Here is a 14,044-nt window from a genome sequence, read left to right as displayed (position 1 = left end):
AGCAGAGAGCCCGATGTGGGGATCATGACCTGAGCCGAAGGCAGAGGCTTTAACCCACTTGAACCACCCAGGTGCCCTTTTTTTTAAAGATTTCAAAGATTTTTTTAAAAAGATTTTATTTAGTTATTTGTCAGAGACAGAGAGAGAGCACAAGCAGGGGGGAGCAGCAGGCAGAGGCAGGCTTCCTGGTGAGCCAGGAACCCAATGCAGGACATGATCCCAGGATCCTGGAATCATGACCTGAGCTAAGGCATGACGGCTTTCATCTTACATGACAGCTTAACTTACTAAGCCACCCAGGCATCCCATATACAATATCTTTTCTCTGTGGACAAATAAGCCTTTCTCAGATATTTCTTTGATATTCCTGCCCTGTCCTTTCTGCACCTGGTTCACATTTGAAAACTTGTCTCTGTAGGTGTGCACACACACATTGCGTGCACACGCACATGCGTGCACGCAGTCTTCCCCCATCCCCTGGGCCACTGGGTGCCTGCTGTTTCCCAGGGATTTGGCTAGGTGCTTAGAGGTATGTTAAATCTTCAGAGGTTCTAGGTTGATATATGTATTCCCATGAACTATTTCCACTCCTCCCCCATCACCCCAGCCCCCAGGGTCAACTTATTTTTTACCCTGTAGTCAGCGAAATGGAAAACCTGTTTTTCTTGAACTTGTGCTCGAAACTGCTGAAGGACAAGGTCACTGCGTCCCTGGCACAGCAGCACTAGCTCTCCTGCACATGTTGCCCCCGCCTGACTCCACTGCCCTGTAGCCCACCTCCCCCACCTCCCACAAGGCTAATCCTACAGGACCTCCGTTGTCCTCACAGGCCGACTGACTCGTGCGCTCTCCTGTGCTGCCTCTTTCCCTCTTTCCTCACTCTTTTCCCTTGGTGTTCTTGTTTCTGTCCCTTTTTCCTGGGGTCGATAGCCTGTAAGTCAGAACTCTTCCAGCTTCCAGTTCCACGTTTCCTTCGGCAATGATGCCACCTCCTCTTGGTGAACTTTTTGCAGAATTAAGTTTTACTTCTTACTGTCAATTCTATCTCAAACCAGAGTCCCTTTCTTTTCCCGTTGCAAGTAGCAACACCAGGTTTAAACTCTTGGTGGTGCATTTGGAACCTTCTTTGTAAACACTGGCATTAAAGCATAGCTACGCCCCTTGTCGCAACACAGCCTGTGGGGTGTGGGGGTGAGAGGGAGAGGACACACGGGAGCGCAGGGTCTCACACACCAATTTTCTCCTGGGTTTCCGCTTCTGCTGTGGTTCTCTAGCGAAGTTCATGGTCACAGGACGAGATTGTACAAATAGTTTATTACTTTGAGCTCTGGTTGCCCTGTCCTAATTCAGATTTCTTTTTTTTTTTTTTAAAGATTTTATTTATTTATTTGACAGAGAGAGATTACAAGAAGACAGAGAGGCAGGCAGAGAGAGAGAGAGGAGGAAGCAGGCTCCCTGCAGAGCAGAGAGCCCGAAGCGGGACTCGATCCCAGGACCCTGAGATCATGCCCTGAGCCGAAGGCAGCGGCTTAACCCACTGAGCCACCCAGGCGCCCCTAATTCAGATTTCTGATGACCAAAGCTGGACAAAGTACAGAGCTGCTTTTCCCTGAACTAAAATGAGCCTAAAGCATTCTCCACCCAAATCTAAGTCATGGGTGCCTTTCCTCTGCAGTGGTTGGGAACCAGCCCGGCCTTCTCAGTGCATGTGGATCCTGGCTCCTTTCTCTGCAGGCTCCTAGAAAGTGTCTTCATCATAATAACTAATTAATGACCACTTACCATCTGCTTGTACTTTTTGGTCATAGAAACTTTTTTCTTTATATAAGTAATATGTGCTTATTGCAAAGAAACTAGAAAACTCAAGGAAGCTGAAACAATAAAAGAATACCTATAAGCTCACCAGCCAGAAATAATCATTTATAAATTTCTAAACTGTTTGTCTCTGTCCATTTACAGAAATGAGTATTTTGTATGCTGCCCATTCCTTTCATGTGTTAGGCGTCTTTCTGGGCTAGTAAATGCCAGCAAGTACACTATTATGTCTGTCTGTCTGTCTTTCTTTCTTTCTTTCTTAAAGATTTATTTACTTGAGAGAGAGTGGGGGGGGTGGGAGGGGCCGAGGGAGAGAGAGGACCTCAAGCAGACTCCCCACTGAGCACGGAGCCCAGCTGTGCTCTTGTCTTCTCAGACCGAAACAGCGTTCTGCTCTGTGCCTGAGCCATCAGTTTATTTTGTGCTGAGTGCTTTAAACATATTGTCAGTTCGTCCTCATAATCAGTGAGGCGGGTACTGGTGGCACTTTTCCTTTGCAGATGAGGAAACTGAGAAAGTTACTCCAGGATATGCTGCTGATACGTGGCTGACCTAGGACTTGAGTCCAGATCTGTCTGTGCTGTACTTCCAACAAGGCATGATTTTCAAGAGAGGGATGGCTCTGCCCCGCTTGCCCCAGCACTGCGCTCGGTCTCCTACCCAGCCTTGAGGAGCCGTCCTCCTTCCTGTCTCTTACCGCATCTCCTTAGTGATCCCAAGTCTTAACGCTCCCACTATCTCCTCTTTTTAGATTGCCTCCGTGGTCCACAGAGGCAAAAGACCACTCAGAGGTCAAGGATACATAAGGGTTACAAAGCGAACGTTTAGATTTGATGACAAGAGGGTTACGGGTGGCTGGCGGGCACTCCCTGGAGAGGTGGGCAGAAGCCGGTGTGCTGCGGCAGAAAGACAAGGCATGAGTGTTGATGGCTTGGTAGTGAAGTGAGAACAGGAGCTAGAGAAGGTGTGGATTTGGGTTGTTGAGGGGCAGTTTTGTTTGGTTTTAAGGATGGACGGGACTTGTGCGAATGCCCAGAGGCCCATGTGGCTAGAGAGGGGGACATTGAGGTGGGGCTGGAGAGGAGGATGGAAGCCGCTGAGGCGGGGAAGGAGCAGGAGCCTCCGAAGGGGGAGGTGCACTTCTTCCATTGTTTCTAGAGGAAGAGGGGAAGTTTTGTTTTGCTCTGTTTTGTTCTCTGTAGCAGGAAGTTGAGGGTTCTGTGCTTCTCGCTGCAGTTTTCTCTAGGAATCGATGATGAGGTCTTCCGCTCAGAGCGAACAGGAGGTTTCGAAGTAAAGCTGGGAGGTTTTCAAAACTCCTGCAGGCTCTGCATTAACCGGTGCGGAAAAGGACGGAGAGAGTTGACGCCTGGTGCTGTGGAAGGTCCAGTGGGAGATTCTGGTGTGTGTGTCAGTGTGTTTGCCTGTTTTGTTTTTCCTCCAGGAGTGTGCTCACACACCCGGGGCTGGTAAAGCAGGCAATGCACGACTGCATTTCTGCCATTTGTGTGGACGTCAGGGGAGGGGACGTTTAGGATGTTGGCAAACGCGAGGTGGAAGTGATGGCTTGTGGAATTGATGCTGAATAAGGAAGGAAGTAAAGACAGGACTGGACAGAGTGCCAAGGAACTGTAGGTCCCAAGAGGCTGAAGAACCAGGGGGTCTTGGGAAGCGGGAGAGTCTGAGACACAGGAGGTGCTGGTTGGAGAGAGGGAGGTCTGGCTCTCTGCCAATGACAGTCTGAGGGGAGGCAGTGGGAGCGACGGCTCGGAGGTGGGTGTTTGGGTGTGAACACATAGATCTCAAGGGCACCCGGGCTATGGAGGGGCTTTGGAGAGGAAGCCCCTTTGGCACCGGAATCCTCTGGGACTCAGGAAAGTGGTGGGGTGTCAGTTGATGACAGGTGTGCGAGGGACAGAGATAGAGGTGTCTTGATGGCACGAGTCTCAGAAGGGTTTTCACGGGGCCGTGGAGGCGTGGAGGTGAGCGGCAGGGCAGAGTGAGCCGGCTACCAACAGGGACTCTTGGTCTTGGAGGGCAGGGCGGAGTTGGTGCGACGTGAGAAAAGGAGCAGCTTTCTACCTGCCCAGACAGCCGAGAGGCTCGAGACTCCAGGGGAGAGGAAGCTTTCAGAATCCGAAGAACTGCAGGAATTTCCTAATTACAGAATGGGTGTTCTGGAAGGCTTGGTGTAAAGCTTCGAGAAAGGAAGCCCACAGGGGCACGAGAGACCAGAAGCCTCCCTGGTCATTATTCTCAGGTGTTCTCGTAGGGTCGCAGTGTTCTGAAGCAGAATGAGAAGAGCTGGCTAAGATTTGGCAAGGGAAAAGGAGGTCCCTTTGCAGAGAAAGGGTTGGTCCCTCCGACTCATAGGATTCAGTTGGCACTTGGGATGAAGACCAAATCTCTCTAGAGTGGACTGGCCGTAAATTTTAGATTGAATGGAAATTCCTTGGAAGGGCTCCAGGCCACAGTAGTTAGGCACATCAGCTTCTGGGAATTAGGGTTCTTCTGTGGTTAAGGTGCGACCCAACGGACAGGTGCTCTGCTGGCTGATTGATTGCACTGTGGCTCTGTGCTAGGTCTTCTGAAGTGTTGAATTTACCCAGAGGAGATACTCATATGGTACAATGGCAAAAATGGATATTCTTCATTACGGCTCTTGTGCTCAGTTACCAATTTGTAGATCTGACTTCGTGTGTACCCATGACCTTGTGATCTTGTGGGGCATTCTGGATTATGGATCATGGTGTGGAAGGACCCAGGACAAAACAGTGTAGTGATTGTCTCTGATTATGGAATTGTGGGTGTGCACTTTTCTCTTTTTATTGTTAATAGAAAATAGAGCTTTGCTTTATTTTCCTTACTCAGACCCTGAATTTCACAGAGGAAAAATTTACTACAGACTCATAGTTGGAGTTTTATTGGCCTGCACATTTTATGAGTATTGTGAGTCTTGTAACTGACTGGGTTTCTCTCTAGAAATTCACGGTAATGTCTGTGGCCCAGTTTTAGCAAGTGTGCAGAATTCTGTGCTGAGTGTCTTTTGCTAGCCTCATTCCTGGCTCTGCTTTTTCTCTCTGTCCTTGTTTTTTCTTTATCTTTCTCACCTACTTCTAATTTATGTCATTTAATCATATTTCATGTGTCTCAGTATCTCTTCTAGAACAAATTGTGGTAAAAGTAAACGAAACCAATGTTGGGCCGAAGAGTATGAGCATCCTTCATGGTTCATGATTTTTTTTTTCCATATTGCTTTCCAAACAAATTTTTATTTAATCCATTGTGTCTGTAAAGAAGCTTTTAAAAATAAACAATTTTTTTGTGTAACTATGAAAGTATTGTATGAGAATGGTAGAAAATTTGAAAATAAGGATAAGTGTAAAGAGGACAGTTGTCATTATGAGTTCTAGATTTTTCTTAACCTTTTATATCCACATTTTTAACATTAATGAAATTATATGTGCAATTAATTTCAAGTCTTGCTGTTTTCTCTTAAAAGTATATAAAAACATATTTGTTATTAAAGATGCCTTATAGGGCTCCTGGGTGTCTCAGTTAAGCATCAGCCTTCAGCTCAGGTCATGATCCCAGGGTCCTGGGATGGGGCCCTGAGTCCAGTTTCTTGCTGGGCAGGTAGTCTTCTCCTCCTTTCTCTCTCTACCTGCTTGTGCATACTTGCTCTCTCTCTCTCTCTGTGTGTCAAATAAATAAAAATCTTTAAAAAAAAGATGTCTTATGACAAGATTACTGATAACCATGGAATAAATATATCATAAGTTACCTGTTTTTATTGTTGAGACTTAGATTGCTTTGATTCCTTTGCTATTTTAAATAGCATTGCAGCGGACATCATTATACAGACATCTTTGCCACAGTTTAAAAAGTATTTTCTAATGGCAGATCCCTAGAAGCAGAAGAGCAGTAATTAAAGATATAAGCAAATAAATTATAAATAAAGGAGAGAACACAGGTGGATATTTTTAAAAGCTTGCAAGGGGGACAGCATTCCTATCCATGACACCAAAAAAAAAAAAACAAAAAACAAAAAACGGGGGTGGGGGGGAGAATGGCTGAATTAAAAAATTATATACCTGGAAAATTATTTGGAAATTATGATAGATAAATGGCTATAAAGAACCTCCACAAATGAAAAAAGTGAAAATGAAAAATTAAAGACCATGAAAAGACAATTTAAAAAAGAGACCATCACAAAAGAAGAAAAATCTATAGCTAAAAATATTTTAAAGGATGTTCAATCCCAGTAGAAACAAAACAAAGATGACATATTATTTTTCAGTTACAAGTCCATCAAAGATAATCACTGGTGATGAGAATATGTGATAAGAATATAAGTTGATATATTTCTGGAAACAGGTTGTTAATTAAAAATATGTGTATCCTTGAGCACCTGGGTGGCTTAACCTGTCAGAGTTAGACATCTGACTCCTGATTTTGGTTTGGGTTGTGAGATGGAGCTCAGACCTGCTGGGGTCTGTGCTGGGCATGGAGCCTGCTTGAGATTCTCTTTCTCATCTCTCCCTCTCTCTCTCCCTCTTGCCACCACCACCCCCCACTCGTGTGTGTGCTCTCTCTCTCAAAAAGAAGAAATGAAAGCCATTAATAAATTATAAAGATTGGGAATTTTGTAAAACACACACACACACACACACACACACACACACACTTTTATCTTTTATCCAGTAATTCCATCTTTAGGAGTTTGATTTTTATCAAACAGATGCCCAGTGATGTTTACACAGCATCGTTTATTGATTGAAAGATTGACAACAACTTAAGGGAGGATTTGGTTTTGTTGTTTCTCCACCCGGTGGAATACTATATATGTGTTAAAAATGATCATGTAGATATGAATTACCGACAGAAAGATATTTAAGAGCTGTTAGAGATTTAGAAAATATGAGCAAAGGAATGGATATACATAGAAAAAGTACAGAAAGGTGTAAACATAGTATTCATAGTGTTTTTTCTCAATTTAGAGGGATTATGACTCATTTTTTATTCCTTTATTTTTCCTGAAGTTTTTTTTTTTTTTTTTAAGATTTTACTTATTTATTTATTGGAGAGAAAGGAGAGCACATGCACCAATCGGGGTGGGCGGGGCAGAGGGAGAAGGAGAGGGAGACGAGACTGAAGCCGACTCTGCACCAAGCTTGGAGCCCCATGCAGGGCTGGATCCCACGACCCGGAGATCATGACCCTGAGATCATGACCTTTGGTGAAACCAAGAGTCACATTCTTAACCGACTGAGCCGCCCAGGCGCCCCTTTCCTGAAGTTTTAAAATAAGTATGTCTGACATGAATAAGTCGAAGGGGGGAGGAAAAGCCAGTTCCCCCAAAATAAGTGGCTTACAGCAGAAACAAACCTTGTATTTAATCCTCCCGCTCTTCGTAGTTACACATACCGATTTCAAGTTAGAAATGTTACATGAGGGACGCCTGGGTGGCGCAGTTGGTTGGACGACTGCCTCCGGCTCAGGGCGTGATCCTGGAGTCCCGGGATCGAGTCCCACATCAGGCTCCCAGCTCCATGGGGAGTCTGCTTCGCTCTCTGACCTTCTCCTCGCTCATGCTCTCTCTCACTGTCTCTCTCAAATAAATAAATAAAATCTTTAAAAAAAAAAAAAAAAAAAAAAAAGAAATGTTACATGAACTATAATTTACGAAGTGGATCTGCAAAAGCATAATAAAGAGAAGTGATCAGCTGATATCACGTAACGTGAAGAAGGCAGAAAGGGGAGCCCTGGACCAGGGCATTTACAGTGAGAATGAATGCATTTGTCACACATTAAAGTTGACCTTTCGTGGGCACGTCATCACTGGGAGGTCCTCAGCCAGAGCCTGTTGGGGGGCTCTGTGTGGTTTTGAAGAATGTCCCTTCCAGCCCTCTTCTTGCTGCTGAGAAAACCTAGGCTCTAGGAGGCTTAGTGTCTCAGGAATCTGGTAGGTGCTGGGACTGATCCCGCACAGGCTTCTCCTCACCCAGCCCTGGGAGGAGTGGCCTTCAAATTTGTATCACTCTCATGCATGAAAATTCATCTGCCATGATTTGTTTTTTGAATTGAAACGTTCTCCAACCCCCACCCCCACCACCCAGTTCTGTAATGCTAATTCCTTTGGCGGGAGGTTCTTGTCATAAATCACAAATACTTAGGTCGAATGAATTTCCTCACTTCTTCCCACTCATACCCTCTATCACAGGGGAAGGTTGTACCTGACTGTAAAGGAGAAGACATGCAGGAAGAGTTAACTGAGGTTGAGTCCAAGACCAAGTCCTTTAACTTCCAAATTTTGCTTGGACTCTGTGAGCTCAGGTTTTGGGGAGATGAAATTGTAATTTTCAGTGCCGAAGCTGCTCACAGCTTTTCCTTGATGAATGACTCTTGTTCATATGTTTTTAAGATTTTCTTGGTGTCGTGGATTAAAATGGACTTTTGGCCTGAAAGAATAAATTCATAAAATGTAGCTTGAACCATTGTTATTTTGACCTTTCATTTCCAAGAGCTATGACTGTCATGCAGTCTCTACCCTTACAGGAAAAAACGATTTAGCTGAAACATACTTTTAGTTTGGGCAAATTAATATGTAAAAATCTTGTCTTGGCATAAATTAATTTCATTTGATTTAACACTGGTTTTCATTATCAAAGTGCTACAATCACATTTCAGAAAACTGTAATTCAAGAAAAGGGATGATTGATGTAAAATATTAAATGCATGAGAGATGGGGGAAAAAAGAAAAGGGAAGAGTCTAATATTTTCCTGTAGTACAGTAACATTTTGGCATTATTTCCTTCTAGATTTTTTTTTAATGACACCTGAAATACTACGTACTTCCAAGGTTATGGTTCTGCCAGAATATGGCCGATGAGGCAAATCCTTCTCTGTGTTCATCCAATTTGACTCCTAAACGAGCAGGTGCTCTCTTAGCTCTTTTTGTCTCCCCTCTGCCTGTTGGTAAAACTTGGCAGCATATGTAGCAGAAGGTGGAGACTTAATTTCTTTTAAAAGGTACCTGGATTGGGATTCAGTAGCAATATCCTCAGTGGAATTTTTTTGCTAAAAGAAATCCTCAAAGTTAAGCCTGGAGGAAATGAATCAAATGTTTCTAAACACATTCTGAGGGATAGTTGAATTCCATTTCCTAAGGGTAGAAAAAAACAAAACAAAACAAAACAACGAAACCCTCAACATTTCCATTTTACATCCTTGACTTCTGAGCTGGGCCCTGGACTCATCATTTTATGTTGGTAATTGATGTCTTTTGGCTGCAGTTTTGGTGGAAGGAAAGTGTGTTCTTGCCCAGTTTGGTTACTCAAAGAGAGCTTTTTTTCCTTCCTTTCTGCCAAAAGATGCTACTATTCCCTTATGCTTATTTTGTTCCATTCTTCTTATTTGCAGAGTACGCGGGTGGAGTTTGACCTGCCGGAGTATTCTGTCCGTCGAAGGTACCAGGATTTTGACTGGCTGAGGAGCAAACTGGAGGAGTCCCAGCCTACTCATCTCATTCCCGTAGGTACTAAGTCATGACAGCTTGTTCCTCTGTTTACCTGCGTCGTCTCTCCCGAGGATGTTCGCTCGGCTCTCGCCCCTTACATGAGGGGCAGACTCTGCCTGACACTTTATACCGCGTTTTCCCATCAAACGCACGTGAAACATTCTCATGGGTGCTGAAAACCTGTCTCTCACCCTTGGGGTTTTGGTTTCTGGTTTGCTCTGATCATGCTGGTTTCTTGAGCGGCGTGGGGTAGGTTTTCACTTTCATTGTGACAGTTTTTTTGAGGTCGGGAGAGTCCTAATTCTTATTTGCTGCCTCTTTAAAGACTGTTTCACCCTTCTAGACACAGTTCTTGAGGGCTGGGTGGCTGCCACCAGGTGAACAGCAAAGCTCAGATTACAGCTGGCGGGGCTTTCTTTAGACACGGCTGATGCAGGGTCAGGAACCTAGCACACAACCCGCCCAACCCCAGTTTTTCACTTAAAAAAACCAGAAGCCATCTAACTCCATTTATTGAAGCAGCATAATATTTTTCTATTGCTCCTATCTACACATTATTTAAAAAAAAAACAAAAACAGAACTAGAGCAAATAAAATGTAAAAGACTACTTAAACCAACATACATATTGAATGCTTTTCAGACTTTTTTTTCCCCTAGTAGAAATAATAACCATTTTAGACCCCAGATATTTCTTTGGGCTTTGGGGGCATTGGTGCAGTTTAGGCCATAAAACTCTTCAGAGGGGCTCTATCTTTCAGTAAACACCTTGGCTGAATAACTTCTTAGCCCTTGCCAGTCTTTGTCTTAAAATGCGTCTCCTGGTGCTTCTCTCCCACGGTTGGAAGAGGGTGAATATACCGTGGTAGAAATGACGGGGTTTGCCTATGATAAGAAACTATCTTTAAACAGTCGGAATGGTTCCTTAAAATGGCGACATTGGCAGCTAGTGAATTTTTTTTTTAAATAGGCTTTTTATTTGAGAACAGTTTTAGATTTCCAGAATTACTGCGAAGGTAGTGCAGTGAATTCTCGTATACCCTGCACCTGGTTTTGCTTGACATTTTACGTTAGTGTGGCACATTTGTCACAGTTAACGAACCAGCAATGACTCCTTATTGTTGACTACAAGTCCTTTATTCAGATTTCCTCCGTTTTTTTTTTTTTAAAGATTTTATTTATTTGTTTGACAGACAGAGATCACATGTAGGCAGAGAGGCAGGCAGAGAGAGGGGAAGGGAAACAGGGTCCCTGCTGAGCAGAGAGCCCGATGCAGGACTCGATCCCAGGACCCTGATATCATGACCTGAGCTGAAGGCAGCGGCTTAACCCACTGAGCCACCCAGGCGCCCCTCCTCCGTTTTGCCTAATGTTCTCTTCCTGTTCAAGGGTCCCATCTAGGGTGTCACCTTGCACGTCTCCTTATTGGTCGTGATAGTTTCTCAGCCTTTCCTCGTTTTCGGTGACAGGCAGTTTCGAGAAGTACTAGTCAGGCATTTTGAAGAATGTCTCTCAGTTGAGATTTGTCTGATGTTTTTCTCATGATTAAACTGGAGTCGCATGTTTTGGGAGGAAAAGTGCCGTTCTCATCACATCATAAGAAAGGTTCATGCTGTCAACAGTATTTATCACTGTTGATGTTAACCTGGATCACCTTATTTGATGTCATGCTTGTTGAGTTTCTCCACTGTACAGTCACTCTTCACTCCTGTTCCGTGCTGTACTGTGTGGAAGGAAGTTGTTGTTTATGCTTACTAGCCGGCACTGTGCACAAGGCGGGATTACACTCCACCTGCTGGCAGCTAGTGTGTTTGACGTTTGGTTCGACAGCGACACCTGCTGGTTGTACTTGCGCATGGACACCGAAACCAGAACTGAAAGAGGATGGAAGACTTCGGAATGTCGTGGAGTGATCCAGAATAGTTTTAAGTATGGTTTCCTATGGTCAGGATGGAAGCAGTGAGTAGGAATGTATTCTAGAAGCAAGTGGAGACATAAACTTATATAATAAATTATTGGTACGTGTCTGGGGTGGAGAGAGATTTAACATTAGGAGAGCATCTCTAACTCAGTATGAAAGTGAAAGTGGAAAAAACTTTTTTTCTCCTTTAGAAATTACTCTGCAGCAACTTGACTAGAAAGTATCTATCTGTCAGTAAGCATTAACTCTGTGTTAGTCTTCATACTAGGCCTGGTGTGTACTCTTGGCGAGTTCAGGGGTCATGTGATGGACAAGGGACCCCTGCATGGAAAGTTTATTTTCAGGTGGAGACCTAGTAGACATGTAACATAATTATTGTTTACTTTTTCATTTCTTTATTTAAAAAACAGCTTTATTAAGATATAATTCATTCACTGCACAGTTTGTCCATTTAAAATACACAAGTCAAGCACTTTTCCTATCTTTAGTGTCAGTATTTAGTATATTAGTATATACTATTTCAGTATATATTTATTTAGTATGTAAGTATTTAATATATTTAGTATAGAGAGTTGTGCAGCCATCAGCACAATCAATTTTAGAACCTTTTCTCACCTCCAACAGTAACCTCCCACTCTTTGCTTGTCATTTCCAAACTTTCTATCTTTTTCAGCACCTGGCAACCACTGATCTTTCTGTCTCTATAAATTTTCCTATTCTGGACATTTCATATAAAGTAGAGTCCTACACTATATAGTCTTTTGTGATTGGGTTTTTTTTCACTTGGCACAGTGTGTCAAGATTAATTCGTGTTGTGGCACCTGTCAGTACTTCCGTTCCTTTTTCTTGTTAGATAATATCACGTTGTATGGATGTACCCCTTTTTGGTCTATCTGCTCGCATTTAATGGACGTTTGAATTGTTTTCACCTACTGGCTGTTAGGAGTAATGGGACTATGAACAACTACCTGCAAATTTTTGCATGGTCCTATGTTCTCATTTTTTCTTGAGTGTGTACAGCCAGTAGTATCATTGACAGATTGTATGTACCTGTTTATTTAACCTTGTGAGAAACTGCCAGGCTGTTTTCCAAAGTGGCCACATCATTTTACCTTCCCACTGACAGGGTATGAGGGTTCCAGTTTCTTCATGTCTTTATCAACACTGTGATTATCTACATCTTTGATTATAACCATCCCAGTGGGTGTGAAGTAGTATCTCACTGTGGTTTCGATTTGCATTCCCCTGACAGCTAATAATGATGAGCATTTTTTTACATGCTTGTTGGCCATCTGTCATCTTCCTTGGAGAACTGTCTCTTCAGATCCTTTACGCTGGGTTGTATTTTTGTTATTAGATCTTTATATAATTTAAATGTAAATCCCTTACGAGAGATACGACTTGCAAAAAATTTCCTCCCAGTTAATGAGTTGTCTCATTATTTCTTGTTGGTATATCTTGGAAGTACAAAGATTTTTAGTTTTGATGAATTCCAGTTTATCTTTTGTTTCTTTCTCTGCTTGTGCTTAAAGGTGTCCTATCTCATAAATCATCAACTAGTTCTAGGTCATGAAGATTTACACCTGTGCTTTCTTCTAAATTTTTTTTTAAAGATTTTATTTATTTATTTGACAGAGAAACAGATCACAAGTAGGCAGAGAGGCAGGCAGAGTGAGAGGGGGAAGCAGGTTCCCCGCTGAGCAGAGAGCCCGATGCGGGGCTCGATCCCAGGGCCCTTGGATCATCACCTGAGCTGAAAGCAGAGGCTTTAACCCACTGCGCCACCCAAGCGTCCCCTAAATTTTTTTTTTTTTTAACATTTTGTTTTCAAGTAATCTCCACACCCAACATGGGGCTTGAATTCATGACCCTGAGATCAAGAGTTGCTCGTTCCACCAACTGAACCAGCCAGGTGCCCCTCTTCTAAAATTTTTATATAGTTTTAGCCCACACATTTCAGCCTTTCATCCATCTTGAGTTCATTGTTGTACCATAAGCTTTCCTTTCTTTAATCAGGGAGGCCGAATATCTTCCCCTGAGCTTATTGGACATTGGACAATGTCCTCTTGATTTACCTCTTGTTTTCTCTTGTTTTGTTTTGCTTTGTAAAAACTCCATATCTGCAAAGGAAGTTGACCTGTATTTTTTATATTTAAATCTAGCATTTGTTCTGATGTGAGATGGGAGGACCATACTTTTTTCAGGTGGTAAATTGTCGCAGAACCACTTATGAGTGATCAATCATCTTTACCATCATTTGTGCATCAGACCAAATCATGCGTTAGACTTGTGTATTCCTGAACTGCCCCTGAACCCTTGGTTCATCCATCTTTCTAATCTGGTGCCCTTCCTACATGATTTGAATGACTGTAACTTCACAGAACATTTCAACATTCGGTTGTAAGGTCCCCATCTCCATCTCCGCCTGCCAATATACTATGTTTCCAGAGCTTTTCTGGCTATTGGCACATGTTCTATTTTTCTTTTTTTTTTTTTAAATATTTTATTTATTTATTTGTCAGAGAGAGTGAGCACAGGCAGACAGAGAGGCAGGCAGAGGCAGAGGGAGAAGCAGGCTTCCTGCCAATCAAGGAGCCCGATGTGGTACACGATCCCAGGACGCTGGGATCATGACCCGAGCCAAAGGCAGCTGCTTAACCAACTGAGCCACCCAGGCGTCCCATGGTACATGTTCTATTTTTCAAGGTGAACTTTAGAGTCTTTTGAATTAGTTGGAACATTTGGGAGAATGAATTCCTATTTCATTGTGTTTGTTTATGTTATGTTAGTC

General features: G+C 43.1%; 1 protein-coding gene across 4 annotated transcripts in view; it reads left to right on the top strand.

Annotated features, from left to right (window-relative positions):
• The window catches only part of SNX30 (sorting nexin family member 30), a 112,540-nt gene that overhangs the window by 52,379 nt on the left and 46,117 nt on the right, over nt 1-14,044 (top strand). For all 4 annotated transcript variants that reach the window (XR_006386381.1, XR_006386380.1, XM_044265114.1 and 1 more), the window contains exon 3: nt 9,238-9,348. Coding sequence is in view for 2 of the 4 variants with exons in the window: in XM_044265114.1 (XP_044121049.1) it covers nt 9,238-9,348 (111 nt within the window). In the remaining 2 variants the exon portion in view is untranslated. The remainder of the gene's footprint in view (nt 1-9,237; nt 9,349-14,044) is intronic.

Source organism: Neovison vison, chromosome 9 (assembly GCF_020171115.1).
Source record: "Neovison vison isolate M4711 chromosome 9, ASM_NN_V1, whole genome shotgun sequence".
NCBI lineage: Eukaryota > Metazoa > Chordata > Mammalia > Carnivora > Mustelidae > Neogale > Neogale vison.
Note: the sequence above shows the minus strand (reverse complement) of the source record. Positions and strands in the feature narration are given on the sequence as shown.